The 17,637-nt window shown below is 44.2% G+C and overlaps 1 protein-coding gene across 3 annotated transcripts in view; it reads left to right on the top strand.

Moving 5' to 3' along the window:
* The window catches only part of prr36a (proline rich 36a), a 46,501-nt gene that overhangs the window by 5,878 nt on the left and 22,986 nt on the right, over positions 1-17,637 (top strand). For 2 of the 3 annotated variants that reach the window (XR_006757977.1, XM_014131394.2), the window contains exons 2-3: positions 16,045-16,809; positions 17,125-17,215. Coding sequence is in view for 2 of the 3 variants with exons in the window: in XM_014131394.2 (XP_013986869.2) it covers positions 16,143-16,809; positions 17,125-17,215 (758 nt within the window). In the remaining variant the exon portion in view is untranslated. Of the gene's footprint in view, positions 1-14,763; positions 14,811-16,044; positions 16,810-17,124; positions 17,216-17,637 lie in introns of those variants that run through there. The other variant, XM_045691270.1, reaches the window with a different exon arrangement.

The following is a 17,637-nucleotide window of genomic DNA, read 5'->3' as shown; positions in this document are numbered from 1 at the left end:
TATTCCCCCCAGGCTAAATGACTTGGTTACCCCATTGTCTTACGATTTCCCTTAACACTACCTTGTTAGGCTATCCCATCTGATTCCCCCTTGGCTAATTGGCTACACTAACTATCCACTTAGCCTGTAGCGTGACTCGCCACAGCCTTATCCTCCTCATCCCATTATCGAGTGCTTTAAAGTCACTTAGCACATCTCCATGCCCCCCTATGGAATGAATTAACATTAACGTGTGGTTTAAGTACACAGTCCAGCTAATGAATTGTTTAGCATGGCTAAGCCAATGCTTCATGTCCATCCTATATGTCAGGGACAGCAGCTCTAATCCTAGAGGGCTGCAGCGCTTGCAGGACACATACACTTCAGCCAAGCAATCAACTAACTATGGACTTTCATTAGGCCAGGATAGGGTTTGTTCATAGGAGCTGGACTGAAACTGGAGCATGCACACACTGCAGTCCTCCATGACTTGGAGATGTCCACTACTGATCCATAGAATAGCTTAGAAGCATCTTTGTTTTCTCCGTATATCTATGGTCTACCCAAGTTGGCAAAGGGACCTTGTGCCCTGGTGTCTCCAACGGGGTCTGCCTCATCAGTCATCCAGGAAGTGGGACTGTCCAGACGCGTCATACAGGTCTTTGTCTAGAGTTAACAAGCTCTGTGGTGCGCCAACTATACCTGGGGCGGGGCTTCCAGAAGACCCCTAGTGCGGAGGACACCCAGTGAGGGGTGGGGTGATGCAGGAAAAGGGCGCTTGGTGGGGTACAGCTCCGCTAGCCGACCTGAGCTCGACGGACCCCGACATTATACATGGGGTTAGGGCCTGTTCATTCATCAATAACTAGGGTACGGGCAGGGTTTGGGTGTCACTAAACATTTTGAAGCTGAGCCATTTTGCTTGTGCTCTGCTGCGCAGTACAGTCATATCTGACTAGGATCACAACGATGTTCCTTGCGTTTCGTCGGAGTTTACAGCTAACTGCTCTCATGTCTCTTCATTGAGCAGAGCAGCCCAAGTGGAGCCCTTGTTATGGTTACTCACTGACTCGGAGTGCAGGGAGCTTGTGACCGATGGAGAGTAGCAGCTAAAGGGTTTACTAATGGAGGAAGTCATTTCTGATTTTGGGCTGGGCCTTAAACTTGGCAGAAACAATGGGGCCTGAATGTCTTGGGCATGGTTAGGGTTTGGGGGGGGGGGGGGCTTAAAATACATGCCTGTGCAGGGCTCCAGTAGGGGGTCCCATGTTTTGGATTGTACCCTAAGACATTTAATGCTGGCTGGCTTGGGGATCCTGTGTGTTTTGTTTTTAATTAGCCATGGAGGCATTTGATAGGTCATTTATGAGATTTGGTTTGTCATTGACAGGTTTTATGCTTCAATTCCGTCTCCAACTGAAATGAGCACTACCTCTTCAGTGTACTGCCAGGTGAGATGCCATGGGCTACAGTTAGTTAGTAGCGATATCTTTTCAGGTCGGCATGAGCTCATATTCCCACTGAGTAATTCCATTCCACTCTGAGTCCATTGTGCCAGTGGATCTGGTTAAACGGAAGGGTAAAGGTCAGTAAGCTATCTTCTATGGGAGAGTTTCTCCTGTGGCGATGCCTCATAGGAGATCAGCACCCTGCCCTCGCCCTCAGGTCACTGTGAAAAAGCCTGCCACCATAGGGTGTGCATGGGAAGGCAGCGGTGCATAGCTTCATTGGGAGGGCCCACAGTAGTGTGTGTGTGTGTGTGTGTGTGTGTTGTACCAACATGGCCTGTTTTTGTTACGGGAGTGGCTGCGGCTCTGGCTTTTTCAGGATCTTTAGTCTACAGCACTAAAAGATTCTGTGCATGTGTATATTCTCGACACTTGGAGAAGAGGCTACTCAGGCGATGCATATGTAACAATTGCTTAACACTATGGGCTACTGTATGTTTAAGCTTAAACTCTATTGGACCAGTTAGGTTCGCTACTGAAGCAGTAGGGAGAAATGAAAACCACACAACTGAATAGTTTAGGAAAAGAATGCCGGCTTGTATCTTGTAAATAAAAACACTTACAAAAAAATGAATCACCTTGAGTAAATATTGATATGTGAAATTTGTACAATGAGCTCAATATGAATGAAATGCATCAACTTTACAACAGACTTAGATATCGACCATATATTCTGCCTATAGTTTACTAGGGTGCACCCAACTCTGAGGGTCTCAGATTTCAAAGTTGAAATGGCAATACAATAAACATGAATCCACATAAAACACAAACCAATTCACAAATATTGACATAAACCACTGAGATGGAATCAAATGTGAGTGATTGTGCTGATCAATTTAACACTAAGGCGTTTAAGTGTATCATAAGTACCTTCTCATATAACCATTAATATAGTGCTTAGCTTCAATCTCTTACAGGAATAAGAAGATAAAACTTACTCAAAATGCTTTACACTTTAACTACAGCACCAGACTCATGTGGACTGAACAATAGACTAACTATCCCGGGCAAATGAAAAGTACTAGTGCTTACACCTACATGTCATTTCTTATAAAGTAATCTAAAACATAAGTGTACGAAAATGGATATTGATACTAGTTAATAACTTTTTATAAAAGTATAAACTAAAATAGTTTGCCATGCATGATCACTAACGTTTGCTATTTCAATTGATCGATAACTGAGCTAGCGTAACACGGAACCCAAACCGACTGCGCGTGTGCGCCATCGTACATAAATGTATTTTGTCCCCCCACACCAAACGCGATCACGACACACATGTTAAAATATCAAAACAAACTCTGAACCAATTATATTAATTTGGGGACAGGTCGAAAAGCATTAAACATTTATTGCAATTTAGCTAGCTAGCTTGCGCTTGCTAGCTAATTTGTCCTGGGATATAAACATTGAGTTATTTTACCTGAAATGCACAAGGTCCTCTACTCCAATTAATCCACGGTCAACCAAATCGTTTCTAGTCATCTCTCCTCCTTCCAGGCTTTTTCTTCTCTTGACTTTATATTGCGATTGGCAACTTTCATAAATTACGTGCATTACCGCCACCGACCTATTTCGTCTTTCACTCACTTGGGTATAACCAATGAGGAGATGGCATGTGGATACCTGCTTCTATAAACCAATAAGGAGATGGGCGAGGCAGGACTTGCAGCACAACCTGCATCAGAAATAGAACTGACTTCTATTTTAGCCCTTGGCAAAGCAGATGCTCATTGGCGCAATAATTGAATAATATAGATTTCAAAATGTATTTCGCGACGCGAGCGGTGTAGTCAGCCTATGAATGTTAGCGGCTTGTGCGTACGTTTGGTTCAGTATGAACACGCACAAAATGCTGTCAATAGCTTAACTAGCCTAATCGCTAGCAGCTCGTTTTCCTTATGAAAACTCACCAAATCCTGGTGTCAATCTTTCCCTCAATCCCTTCACAGCACGTTTGTATAGATAAGTGTGTTAATACCCAGTTCTCTCTTTTAGTTCAGTTTTATTGAAATTGTTGAGAAGTTGTAACTGTTTTTCTTCCATGGAATGGCTGTAGCTCTTCATGTTCCGGTCTAGCTTATTATTATTTATTTTTTTTTGCATGTTGGCGCCAACTGGTGTATTAACGTGTGGTTAGGACAGGGACTAAGATAATATTGATTTTTTTTTGGATTGGCTCAAATTAACTGCTTGTCATGCAGCTTCTGACAGCTGATTTGTAATAGCTGTCAACTTAAACATATCAATAGCATTATAGTATAATATGATTGGTTACTGGAATTTCACTAACGTTAAGTATTATTCAACATTAATTGGCCTGCGTTACAGTCATTGGGCAAATGGTCATGGTGCTCGTTTAATAAAGTTGGATCAATGTCTGCAAGATCATTAATCAGTGTTCACCATAACCAAATATAATGGCATAGTAGTTTCAAATTACTGTCAACAGTGCGTGCCACTTGGCAAAATACGCAGGTAGGTTATGCAATAGTTTAACACCATCTGCTCTAAAATTAGTTAGCACCATCATTCTAAACACTGGAGGCTACTTCTAAACAACACTGTATAACTGAAGAAAATCTGAATGCATTTCCCCGATTTTTAAAGTGATTGAGATCAAATGGTTACTATATAGAATCATTCTGCATGGATGTTTCACAGGTAAAACTTGAAGAATTATGTTGAATGCGTGATGTTTTTGTTTGACAGTTTTATGCTATTATATTTGGTTCGGTTATGTAGAATACTGTGATCTTGCAGACAGTGATTCAGCTTTGATCTAACTTTATTAAACGAGCACCATTCCACTGAGTAGCCTGTTATCTGCACCTAAAGAGAATATACACGTACGCAGAAGCTCTGGATCTTTGAGAGCAGCAGACTAAAGATCCTGAAAAAGTCGGCTCGGCAACCATCGCCTTTTTTGTTATCATCAGACGCCAGCAGGGACTGTGAAAGAATGCCAGTGCCTCTCTCTCCCTCCCTCACTGTGTCCCAGAAATTCTTTGGAGTAGAGCTGTGTTTTGTGTGTGTGGTTTCCTGCCTCTTTTGCAGTGTGTGGAAGAAGGCGGCAGTGGTGGTTAGTGTGTTGGGATGTGAACAACCCGCCCCCAGCTGGGTCTGCCGAGGACATCGCTCACTCACACGCTTTGGCACTTACGACCCCTACCCTTCTTATACCCTGCCTACTAGCCTATATAGAGCCCACTGCAGCCTCCATATAGGATCTTATCATTTCATGCTGCACTTGGCACAAGTGTGCCCAAGGTAATTTAGGCCTATTAACTTCTATGGGCTAAGTGGGATGCCAGCGTCCCACCTGCGGGACACAGCCAGTGAAATATCAGGGCGGCAAATTCAAAAACAACAATGTCATAAATCAACTTTCTCAAACATACGACTATTTTACACCATTTTAAAGATAAACTTCTCCTTGATGTAACCACATTGTCCGATTTCAAAAAGGCTTTACAGCGAAAGCAAAACATTAGATTATGTTAGGAGAGTACATAGACAAAAAATAATCACACAGCCATTTTCCAAGCAAGGACATGTCAATAAAACCCAAAACACAGCTAAATGAAGCACTAACCTTTGACGATCTTCATCAGATGACACTCCTAGGACATTATGTTACACAATACATGTATGTTTTGGATAAAGTTCATATTTATATCCAAAAACAGCATTTTACATTGGCGCGTGATATTCAGAAAATATTTGGCCTCCAATACTGCCGGTGAATCAGCACAACAATTTTTCTAAAATACTCATCATAAACGTTGATAAAATATTAAAACTGTTATTCACAGAATTATAGATGAACATCTCCTTTATGCAACCGCTGTGACAGAGTTCAAAAAAGCTTCACGGGGAAAGCACACTTTGCAATAATCTGAGTACTGCGCTCAGAAAAATACACCAGGCAATACAGATGCCCGCCATTTTTGGAGTCATCTAAAATCATAAATAGCATTAGAAATATTCACTTACCTTTGATCTTCATCAGAAGGCACTTTCAGGAATCCCAGGTCCACAATAAATGTTGTTTTGTTCGATAAAGTCCATAATTTATGTCCAAACAACTCCTTGTTTGCGCGTTCAGTAAGCTACTCCAAATGTAGGAAGCGTGCCGAAAATGTACATTTTAGTCATTTAGCAGACGCTCTTATCCAGAGCGACTTACAGTAGTGAATGCATACATTTCATACATTTTTTCCCGTACTGGTAATTTCACAACAAAAAGTTATTTACGTTCGATGAAACATGTCAAACGTTGTAAAACATCAATCTTTAGGGCCTTTTTAACGTAAAACTTCAGTAATATTCCAACCGGACGATTCCAATGTCTTGAAAAACGTTATGGAACACAGCTACCACCGCGCGTAATTGTGGCCTGTCATTCTCTGTCATCAGACTCCAGGAGGTCTTGTTCGCTCTCTGTTGACTGCAAATGCCTGAAACACGTTCTAAAGACTAATGACATCTAGTGGAAGCCTGAGGAAGTGCAAATTGAACCTTAAGTCACTGTATACTGAATAGGCCCAGTCTTGAAAAACTACAATCCACTTCCTGGTTGGATTTTTTTCTCAGGTTTTTGCCTGCCATATGAGTTCTGTTATACTCACAGACACCATTCAAACAGTTTTAGAAACTTCATAGTTTTCTATCCAAATCTACTAATAATATGCATATTCTAGTTTCTGAGCCAGAGTAGTAACCTGTTTAAATTGGGTACATTTTTCATCCGGCCATGAAAATACTGCCCCCTAGCCCAGACAGGTTAAAGGTCCAATGCTACCATTATTTTTTCTCTATATCAAATCATTTCTGGGTAACAATTAAGTTTTCCAAAAAATATATATATTTTTTAAACAGATGGCTTCTTAGCAAAGCGCTATTGGTCTATTAACTCATTTTCTGATGTCACCAGGCAGGCCAAAACTCCATCCCAGGCAGAAATTTCAGGCTGTCTTTTCAAGCAGTTCTTACAATAAAAGGGCATGATCATAATTTTCACAGTATTAATCCAAGCTCAGTGTGTGGGGGGAATATATATATACATACATACATACATACATGCATACATACATACATACATACATGCATGCATGCATGCATGCATGCATGCATGCATACATGCATGCATGCATGCATGCATACATACATACAGTTGAAGTCTGAAGTTTACATACACTTAGGTTGGAGTCATTAAAACTCATTTTTCAGCCACTCCACAAATTTCTTGTTAAACTATAGTTTGGAAAGTTGGTTAGGAATCTACTTTGTGCATGACAAATCATTTTTCCAACAATTGTTTACAGAGATTATTGCACTTACAATTCACTGTATCACAATTCCAGTGGGTCAGAAGTTTACATACACTAAGTTGACTGTGCCTTTTTAAACAGCTTGGAAAATTCCAGAAAATGTCATGGCTTTAGAAGCTTCTGATAGGCTCAAATGATGTCAATTAGCCTATTGGAGGTGTACCTGTGGATGTATTTCAAGGCCTACCTTCAAACTCAGTGCCTCTTTGCTTGACATCATGGGAAAATCAAAAGAAATCTGCCCAAAAAATTGTAGACGTCCAAGTCTGGTTCATCCTTGGGAGCAATTTCCAAACGCCTGAAGGTACCACGTTCATCTGTACAAACAATAGTACAAAAGTATAAACACCATGGGATCATGCAGCCGTCATACCGCTCAGGAAGGAGACGCGTTCTGTCTCCTAGAGATGGTGCAAATCAATCCCAGAACAACAGCAAAGGACCTTGTGAAGATGCTGGAGGAAACGGGTACAAAAGTATCTATCCACAGTAAAATGAGTCCTATATCAACATAACCTGAAAGGCCGCTCAGCAAGGAAGAAGCCACTGCTCCAAAACTGCCATAAAAAAGCCAGACTAGGGTTTGCAACTGCACATGGGGACAAAGATCGTACTTTTTGGAGAAATGTCCTCTGGTCTGATGAAACAAATATAGAACTGTTTGGTCATAATGACCATCGTTAGATTTGGAGGAAAAAGAGGGCTTGCAAGCCTGAACACCATCCCAACTGAAGCATGGGGGTGGCAGCATCATGTTGTTGGAGTGCTTTGCTGCAGGAGGGACTGGTGCACTTCAAAAAATAGGTGGCATCATGAGGAAAGAAAATTGTGGATATATTGAAGCAACATCTCAAGACATCAGTCAGGAAGTTAAAGCTTGGTCGCAAATGGGTCTTCCAAATGGACAATGACCCCAAGCATACTTCCAAAGTTGTGGCAAAATGACTTAAGACAAAGTCAAGGTATTGGAGTGGCCATCACAAAGCCCTGACCTCAATCCCATAGAAAATGTGTGGGCAGAACTGAAAAAGCGTGTGCGAGCAAGGAGGCCTACAAACCTGACTCAGTTACACCAGCTCTGTCAGGAGGAATGGGCCAATATTCACCCAACTTATTATGGGAAGGTTGCGGAAGGCTACCCAAAACATTTGACCCAAGTTAAACAATTTAAAGGCAATGCTACCAAATACTAATTGGGTGTATGTCAACTTCTGACCCACTGGGAATGTGATGAAAGAAATAAAAGCTGAAATGAAATAAATCATTCTCTCTGCTATTATTCTGACATTGCACATTCTTAAAATAAAGTGGTGATCCTAACTGACATAAGACGGGGAATTTTTACTAGGATTAAATGTCAGGAATTGTGAAACTGAGTTTCAATGTATTTGGCTAAGGTGTATGTAAACTTCCGACCTCAACTGTATATATAACACAGATGCTTACACCCATCCGCCTCTCTGAAGGTAACAGCTCACTGTTGCCCCTAGTGGCCGGTTTCCACGTCATCTCCCGACGTCCTCAGACATGGCTGGACGTCGAATACCGACTTGCATCACTAGTGACCTGCCTGGTTTGCCTTTGTTGATTTGCTGTATTTTCTAAATTTGAGAGCAGGGACTCCCATGTCTATGACAACAGTATCTTTCATTTAGTTGAGAAGGACTGAGACAGCCCATGCAACTGGGTTGAGAAGAGAGCTGGGCTCATGCTCAGCAGAGCCTCTCCTGTCATTATGCCGTGAGTAATGACTTTCTTGTGTTGGTGGATTTCATCAGGAGATTGGATCTCTCTCTGCGTGCTGTGTTTTCTGAGTGTTCTGTGGTGATGCAGCAGAATTCTGCAACACTGCCTTATATGGGCTGACAAAGCAACAGTCTTACGCTCTCTCCACACCCCACACACTTCACCCCATCCTTCGCCCTTCCACCACCAATCCTAAGAGTTCATTCAACTTCCCCCTCTTGCTAAATATATTGGCTCCCTCTTTGGACTGGCTGGCAGTCTAGATGGGCCAGTTCTGGCTTTCCCTGCTCAACTATTTATTTTCCCCCTGAGTGGATAGGAAGTATTTAGGAGGCTGTGTTCTCATGCTGTTGGTAGGTTAATGACTTTGGTCATTCATTAGGTACTCAATGAAAGAAAATGGACTGACAAGGGGAAGGATTACCTGAACCGACATTTGATATTGGTCAAGTTTGTTTTCCATTGCAAAATGCTTTGCTATGATTTCCCCTTATGAAGATGACACGCGTGTGTGTGTGTGTGTGTGTGTGTGTGTGTGTGTGTGTCTGCCTGCTTTGGTCAAAATGCGTTGTAACTTCTGGTGAACTTGGTCAGTTGTTGACTTTGACTAGGGACTGCCCCTTTCCTGTCTGCAGGGAACTGGTCCAATAATGAAGTTCTATGTAGGAAACCCCCTTCCCTAATAAACCCCTCCTTCTCCAATACTCTGTTCTCGTACAAAACTCCTGTCTATCTAAAGCCTCTCTACTCTCTCTCCCTCATTATCTACCCTCCTTTCCTGTCAGACCCCTTTACACACACACACTGAATGAAGCCTGTGTTTCCTTTGGCCAGAGCCCCAGTACTTCGGAGGCCTCCACATAGCAAGGCCTCACTCAGTCAGACAGCAGTCCGTTAATGAATAACCAGAGACTGAGGCCCCTGTTGGTCGAACACCCATGGCGCTACAGCTCAGGTACACCATAGTCTCTACCATCCAGGCCTAGTTTAGTCTAGCTAGCAGACGCTGTGTTAAATGCTCAATTAGGTTGTTTCTGTCAGGCAGAGGGGCAGTCAGGGAAGGTTGGTCACAGACACAGGGTTTTCTTTGGCAGTGTAGTCTAAAATGGAGGTCTATTGTCCAAAGTCTTGTAGTCAAAGATGATGCAAGTACTTGCATTCTTCTGATTCCGCTGTGCGTTACAATCTGGTAGACCGTCCCCTGCGCTCTCTCACACAGTTTATATACTGAACAAAAATATAAAGGCAACCATTTCAAAGAGTTGACTGAGTCACAGTTCATATAAGGAAGTCATTCAATTTAAATGAATAAATTAGGCCCTAATCTATGGATTTCACAGGACTGGGCATACAGATATGCATCTGTTGGTCTCAGATGAAGTAGTAGCGTGAATCAGAAAACCAGTCGGTATCTGGTGTCACCACCATTTGCCTCATGCAGTGCGACACCTCTCCTTCGCATAGTTGATCAGGCTGTTGATTGTGGCCTGTGGAATGTTGTCCCACTCCCTTTCAATGGCTGTGCCAAGTTGCTGGATATCGGCGGGAACTGGAACACACTGTTGATCCAAAGCATCCCAAACAAAACTCTGGTAACACCTGTGGTGGACATTGCTGCATTCAACATGCCAATTGCACACTCCCTAAAAACTGGAGACATCTGTGGCGTTGTGTAACACAACTGCACATTTTCGGGGCTTTTTATCACCCCCCCAGCACAAGGTGCACCTGTGTAATGATCATGCTGTTTAATCAGCTTCTTTATATGCCACACCTGTCAGGTGGATGGATTATCTTGGCAAAGGAGAAATGCACACTAACAGGGATGTAAACAAATTTGTGGCCAAAATATTTGAGAAATAAGCTTCTTGTGCATATCAAATGTCTGGGTTCTTTTATTTCAGCTCATTAAACATGGGACCAACTCTTCAGTGTATATATTCGTACACACCCTTCCTGTGACAGCTGTTTTATAGGCTGCTACCCTGAGGAGCCTGACGGGCTGAGCTGGAATGTGGACGGGGTGGCTCGGCTCACCGACAGACGCCCTGGGCCGCGCTCTCCCCAGGCATTCCAGCACGTGCACACGACACTGGGCCTCAACCTCAAACCTTTAGGGCAGATTTATCATTGAAACACCCCTCATATTTCCCCTCCGCACTCTCCCCGTTCACCTCCCTCTGTGAGCTAGCAGAGAGAAGAATCTATTTTTCACCTGTGGTTAAGACTGTTATGACACTAAGCTGACATTAGTAACACCCCCAACCTCCATCCCAACCCCTGCCCTTTTTCTCTTTCGTTCTCCCTGTAGTCCAACTGCATTTCCAACCCACTCTCAACACAGCTAAACCCCCTCTGTTTGTATTAAAGGAGTATTATAAGTGACCCATTTTGCTGCGCGGCTAAAACATGGCTGGCACTGTAGGATGATTGCAGACAGCTGTAATTAAACTGCATGGAAAAAAGAGAGGGGGCGAGAGAGGGGGGGGGGGGGGGATGAGTTAGAAGATGCAACGCAGCAAAGATGAGACAGAGACAGGGGCAGTGAGTTTCTTCCGTCTAGACAGCCCACCCCAACAGGCTTACGATGGCAGCGTTTAACCACACACCCAGAGAATAACAGACAACTTGCAGAGTTTGTTTTCCTGGACACTAGTTATTATCCAGTCGCTGTTGTCAGACTGCAGCCCGGGAGCAATTTCCAACCGGCTTGTGAATTTGCATACTTCCAACACATGGTAATTGTTGCCAGGGGCATTGAGCTAATTGTGATATTAGCTGCAGCGCTAGCTGGAAAGTAAGCATGCTGTGTCCTGAATATGGTATTAGACCTTTTTTCTTTACTGGTATTTGTTATGCAAATGAATGGAGGGGAGCACAATGGCTCATTATTTCATAAATGCATGACGCCTTTTCATATCTATCAACCGTGTAATTTATTCTATCGTTTTTTTGGTGGGCGTTCCCCTTTTAATCATTCCAATTTGCAAATCTATGCTAAGACTTGGCCAGGGATATGGAAAGCAGCTCTGAAATTCCCAGAGAATTTGGCATGAGGACATTTAGGTGATGAGTGGTTTTAAGAAGGATGCCGTGCAATAGTTTGAAATAGGACAAACTACAGCTAGCTTCTCTGAAGCAGAGGAGTCTCTAACAGCCTCACTAATCGCCTTGCTACAGTTCAACAAAGCCCTTGATATGCATGTGTAGGGTTTTAGTGACGCCATAATGCCACCTACCACTACCCAGAGGTCGGCTCAGTTCATGGTAAGGAATGCGATACAGGCTCCACTTTGGTAAGCCCCTGGTATTAGTGGTTAAGTCAGCAGCCACTGGCATTTGCTGGACCAGCGATGGGCACAAATAAAGCCAGGCCAGTGCCCATTCTGCCTAAGGCCAAAACATCCCCCTTTTATCCTGCTGCTGTCCACCGAACGCGGGTACAGCGACGGCGCGTTAAACCCGACTCCTGCCCAGGCCCCCTGCGCTGCCCGCTGGATTGACTTAGCCGGCAGTCGTCCCTCTCTGACGTCCCTCATCCCGCTATCTCCCTAACGCATCGTTACAGCGCGACGTTGGTGTCAGAGCCCATCCAAATGCGGTAGCCGCATTGTTTGAAACACTGAGTATTGAGTTGTGATATTGTGAAGAGATGACAAATTAGTAAATTAAGTTTAGCCATGTTTTCTCCCCAAATTAGATTGATGATAATGCTCAATGTACTAGGTCATTGTGAAACTCTACTGGCCTCTAACTCATGGGCAATAATCCAAACTTGATTCAGCAAAGTCATTGATAACAAATTCTGTTTCACAAAAACCTCTTGGGTCATCAAGAGTTTAAGTATGCTATTATTTATATATATATATATATATCTTTGAATAATGTAGAGATCTGTAATAACAGCTAGCAGCTCTGGTGTAGCCCTGCTCAGTTGACTGAAGGCTGGAAACTTGGCCCCTCTCCTCATGGTGCCTTTATCCTCCCTGGCCTCTCTCTTGCTCTGTGCTGGAGATATGTAACAGAAGAGGAGAAAAGGGAGGTGGCGGCGAACAGCCTTTCTGCCTGCAGTTAGAGCCAGAAGGACGAGGAGGGGAAAAGAAACCATGGAAAATGGCACTGAAGGCTTTTTGTTTGTCCTCTCTGGTTGAAATAAGGGTCAGACCATTGGTTTGGAGGAAGAGAGATTGAGGGAATTTGAGAGGGGTGCATGTGTTTTGGGGGAGGGGTTTTGGTATTAGTTATATTGGCTGTCCGCTATCAAACTGGCCCAGCGAGTTCCACAGGATCCCCGCAAGTGATCTGTTTGTTAATTTGCCTTTTTAGTCCGGTCATTGACTGGATTTAAAGGCTGTTAGGCCTCGTGTCACTCAAACAGGCCAAGGCCAAACGGTATTGAAGGAAAGAAATTCCTCTGTAAACATAAAAATGTGTGAATAAGTAGCAAACTGAGGTTTGTGTGGAGAGTTGGGGACAAGGTGTTCCACTCTATGGTATGTGTCAACGTTAATACAGTTGAAGTCGGAAGTTTACATACACCTTAGCCAAATACATTTAAACTCAGTTTTTCACAATTCCTGACATTTAATCCTAGTAAAAAGTCCCTGTTTTAGATCAGTTTATTTTAAGAATGTGAAATGTCAGAATAATAGTCATTTTTATTTCAGCTTGTATTTCTTTCATCACATTCCCAGTGGGTCAGAAGTTTACATACACACTCAATTGGTATTTGGTAGCATTGCCTTAAACAATTTAAACTTGGGTCAAACGTTTCGGGTAGCCTTCCACAAGCTTCCCACAATAAATTGGGTGAATTTTTGTCCCATTCCTCCTGACAGAGCTGGTGTAACTGAGTCAGGTTTGTAGGCTTCCTTGCTCGCACACGCTTTTTCAGTTCTGCCCACAAATGTTCTATAGGACTGAGGTCAGGGCTTTGTGATGGCCACTCCAATACCTTGACTTGTTGTCCTTAAGCCATTTTGCCACAACTTTGGAAGTATGCTTGGGGTCATTGTCCATTTGGAAGACCCATTTGCGACCAAGCTTTAACTTCCTGACTGACGTCTTGAGATGTTGCTTCAATATATCCACATTTTCCTTCCTCATATTGCCACCTATTTTGTGAAGTGCACCAGTCTCTCCTGCAGCAAAGCACCCCCACAACATGAAGCTGCCGCCCGTGCTTCACGGTTGGGATTGTGGTGTTTGACTTGCGAGCATCCCCCTTTTTCCTCCAAACATAACGATGGTCATTATGACCAAACAGTTCTATTTTTGTTTTCAGACGAGGACATTTCTCCAAAAAGTATGATCTTTGTCCCCATGTGCAGTTGCAGACTGTAGTCTGGCTTATTTATGGCAGTTTTGGAGCAGTAGCTTCTTCCTTGCTGAGCGGCCTTTCAGGTTATGTCGATATAGGACTTGATTTACTGTGGATATAGATACTTTTGTACCTGTTTCCTCCAGCATCTTCACAAGGTCCTTTGCTGTTGTTCTGGGATTGATTTGCACTTTTCGCACCGAAGTACGTTCATCTCTAGGAGACAGAACGCGTTTCCTTCCTGAGCGGTATGACGGCTTCGTGGTCCCATGGTGTTTATACTTGCGTACTATTGTTTGTACAAATGAACGTGGTACCTTCAGGCGTTTGGAAATTTCTCCCAAGGATGAACCAGACTTGTGGATGTCTACAATTATTTATTTTACTTTTTTATTTTATTTTTTCCCTGAGGTCTTGGCTGATTTCTTTTGAAATGGGGAAACTATGATGTCAAGCAAAGACGCTGAGTTTGAAGGAAGGCCTTGAAATCCACAGGTACACCTCCAATTGTCTCAAATGATGTCAATTAGCCTATCAGAAGCTTCTAAAGCCATGACATTTTCTGGTATTTTCCAAGCTGTTTAAAGGCACAGTCAACTTAGTGTATGTAAACTTCTGACCCACTGGAATTGTGATACAGTGAATTGTAAGTGAAATAATCTCTGTAAACAATTGTTGTAAAAATGATTTGTCATGCACGAAGTAGATGTCCTAACCGACTTGCCAAAACTATAGTTTAACAAGAAATTTGTGTAGTGGCTGAAAAACGAGTTTTAATGACTCCAACCTAAGTGTATGTAAACTTCCAACTTCAACTGTAAGTAACTGAATAGTGTTGCTGATTGGCCTCTGTAGGTTTTTCCATCTGCTCCACTGAAGTTTGTCAAAAACTATTAATGATGACCTCAGTCAGATGGCTTCTGAGTAAGTATCTCTGCTCTCCCAGTCCCTTCCTCGTCCATTCCTCTCTCCCTTTCCCCCTCTTGCTCTCCCTTTTCTTCCGTTGCTCCCTTAAATTACTGTCTTTGTTATGCTCTCCCTCTTTACTTCTTGCTCTCCTTCCTTTTCCATCTCTTGCACTCCCCCCTCACTCTTGCTCTCTCCTGCGTGTGCTCCACTCTCTCGCGCTCTCTCCCTCTCTTGCCAAGCCTGTTTGTTGATCTTCAAACACAGATTTCTGCCCAGACCATCTGTTGACTGAACAGATCTTATAGCGTATCGAGGGGGTAGAGTAGTGGAAAGAGGAACAAGGGGCTAAGGAAAAAAAGGAGTGAGGGGAAGGGGGGGGGATACTGAAGAAAAATGAACTATTGTTTTTGGTAGAGGGGCAGTTGGACGGGGGGAGCTGGAGAAGTGGGTGGGAGGGCTTGTAATAGAAAGGGGTGGTGGAAAGTAGAGTAAATGAGAAAAAGCAGCAGTGGGGAGAGGAGGCCACGTTGGCTTGGGAAAGGCAGCCTGCCAGGGTTCGAAGGGCTCCAACAAGGCTAATGAGCCCCAGACCCCCCCCCCAAATGTCCATCCACGCTCTACATTTGTCTCGCACAGTATTGTACATTGAGGCCTCTCAGAACCAGCGTTTGACTTTTCTTAGTAATCGCTGGCTGTCATCGTGGTCAGTATCTGGGCAGCAGAATCACAAACAAATGGGACATGTGGTCCTGGTTTTCCTGTCTCCGTCTGTCGATTGCAAGGCCTTGCGGTCTCTCTCCCTCACTCTCCATATATGCTGGAGGACATTTTGTTTTCTCTTATTGCATGTCTAACTTTTAATAGTACTCTGACAATACCAGTTTTAATCATGGATTGTAAATGTCTCGGTTCTCAGTCGCTGTGATCCTCACATTGTATTGCTATCAGACAGTGTGAGTGACTGTGCAATTTTAGAAACGAATCTTCATGTTGGCTTCCCAGGCTCCTCTCCTGTTTTTCCAGTAGTTTCAAATTCCTCAGCGAGACCATGTGCCTCATGGTATTTCCGTTGGTACTAATGTTTTTAAAATGCTACTCGTCTTCGACTGCATGGTTTCATGTGTGGCTATTCTGATAATATACTTGAGTTCTGCTACCAGTATTTGTAGTTCTATGATAAACATGTTTATTTTTTTTCTCACACCAATTTCAATGTCAACATTTAGGAATCTCTCTTCTCTCCATTCAGATCTGTGAGGTTGTTGACAGGACGTTGGTTCCACTCCGGTTTCAGTGTGTTTGAGCTGCTGGATCCGGTGAGTGAGACCGTTGCCGGGCCTACAAGGGATGAAACCGGATGGGGTTGCCATGGAGCCCACAGAAGCTGTAGGAGCCGAGCCCTCGGCACAGGGGATGGCCACCGACGAGATGCCCGCCCAGCCAGCCCCTTCAACTTCCCCGTCCCCTCCATCACAGCCCGAAGACACCCAAAACACCACAGCGCAGCCTGAAAACCCCACAGCACCCCCTGTGTCCAAGGAGGTCAATGGGGCCAATGGCAAGGCGGCAGCTGATCCCAAACCCAAGGCTAAGACCACGGGCTTGGCTAAACCGCGGCCAGGCACAGCTGGCACCAAGGCCACAACTGGTCCGGCATCAGGACCCAGCACTTCTCGTCCGGGCACGGCCCCAAGCCACATGACCAATGGATTAAAGTCCTCAGCCAGTGACCTGGCCAAGAAAGCAGCTTTGGACAAAAAGAAGACCACCACCACAGCTGGAGCACCGGCGTCGGCTGCAGCCACAAAGAGGTCCGTGGGGCCGGCTGCCGCTTCCACTGTCAGGACCCAAACTAAGGTGGCTGACAGGAAGGCTGTCGGAGTCCCCAGGTCCACCTCTGCTACCAGGCCAACCAACGCTACATGGACTGCGGCGATGGGTCCTGGCACTCCAACGAGGAGACCTCCTGCTGCTGGTCCCATTAATGGGGCCGGGGCCAGACCCAAAACCACAGGTGAGGACTATATACACACACACACACACACAAACATACTGCTGAGTATTTAGTCCTGTTAATCATGCTTTGGTTAGACACAGCTTTTTGTTTTCCTTTGTCCCGTGTTGAGTCTTTAGTTACTGTCCTATGTATTTTAGAGCTGACACAAACCCACCTGTGCTTGGCTGCAGACACATTTGCTCTCAACTCCTACTACACCAATCCTTCATCCCAATACTCTGTCCTCACTCCCACCCCTCATCTTCATGCCACCTTTTTCCTCCCCCATCTCCCTCTTCATGCACTTTCTCATTCGCTCTCCCTCTCCTCTAGCTTCCAGACTTGCAGCCTCAGCTGCCCCCAAGCCTTCCAGCACTTCAGCCACAGCCAAACCCGATAGGACGACGGTTTCCAAGGCAACCAGGTAAGGCAGCCTATCCCGTGACTGCACCACCACCGGGAATGCAAAGTGATTTACGGGCCAGTGACATTTGTGGCTGGCAGATGCGCATTTGAATGAACTCGGGGAGGGGGGGAGAAACCTAGGCACTGTTTATAGTTTTAAAAAACCTCTCCCCTCACATACACAACACATAATGCAATCACTGAAGATCTGAGGAGCCGCTTCACACAAAAGGCATCACTCGACAAATCAGATCAGTAAACGACTTGTTTTGTGAGGAGCTGAAATTGAGTATCGACGTAAAGTGGCCATTGTGGGTCCTGCCGGTCTGTTATTGGATTAGGTTTCCCACTGTCTCAAATGGCATTCCATATTATATATTGCGCTGCTCTTGACCAGAGCATTATGGGTCCTGGTCAAAAGTAGTACGGTGCCATTTGGGA

Source organism: Salmo salar, chromosome ssa12, assembly GCF_905237065.1.
Source record: "Salmo salar chromosome ssa12, Ssal_v3.1, whole genome shotgun sequence".
NCBI classification, from domain to species: domain Eukaryota; kingdom Metazoa; phylum Chordata; class Actinopteri; order Salmoniformes; family Salmonidae; genus Salmo; species Salmo salar.
This window is presented reverse-complemented; position numbering and strand designations above follow the sequence as displayed.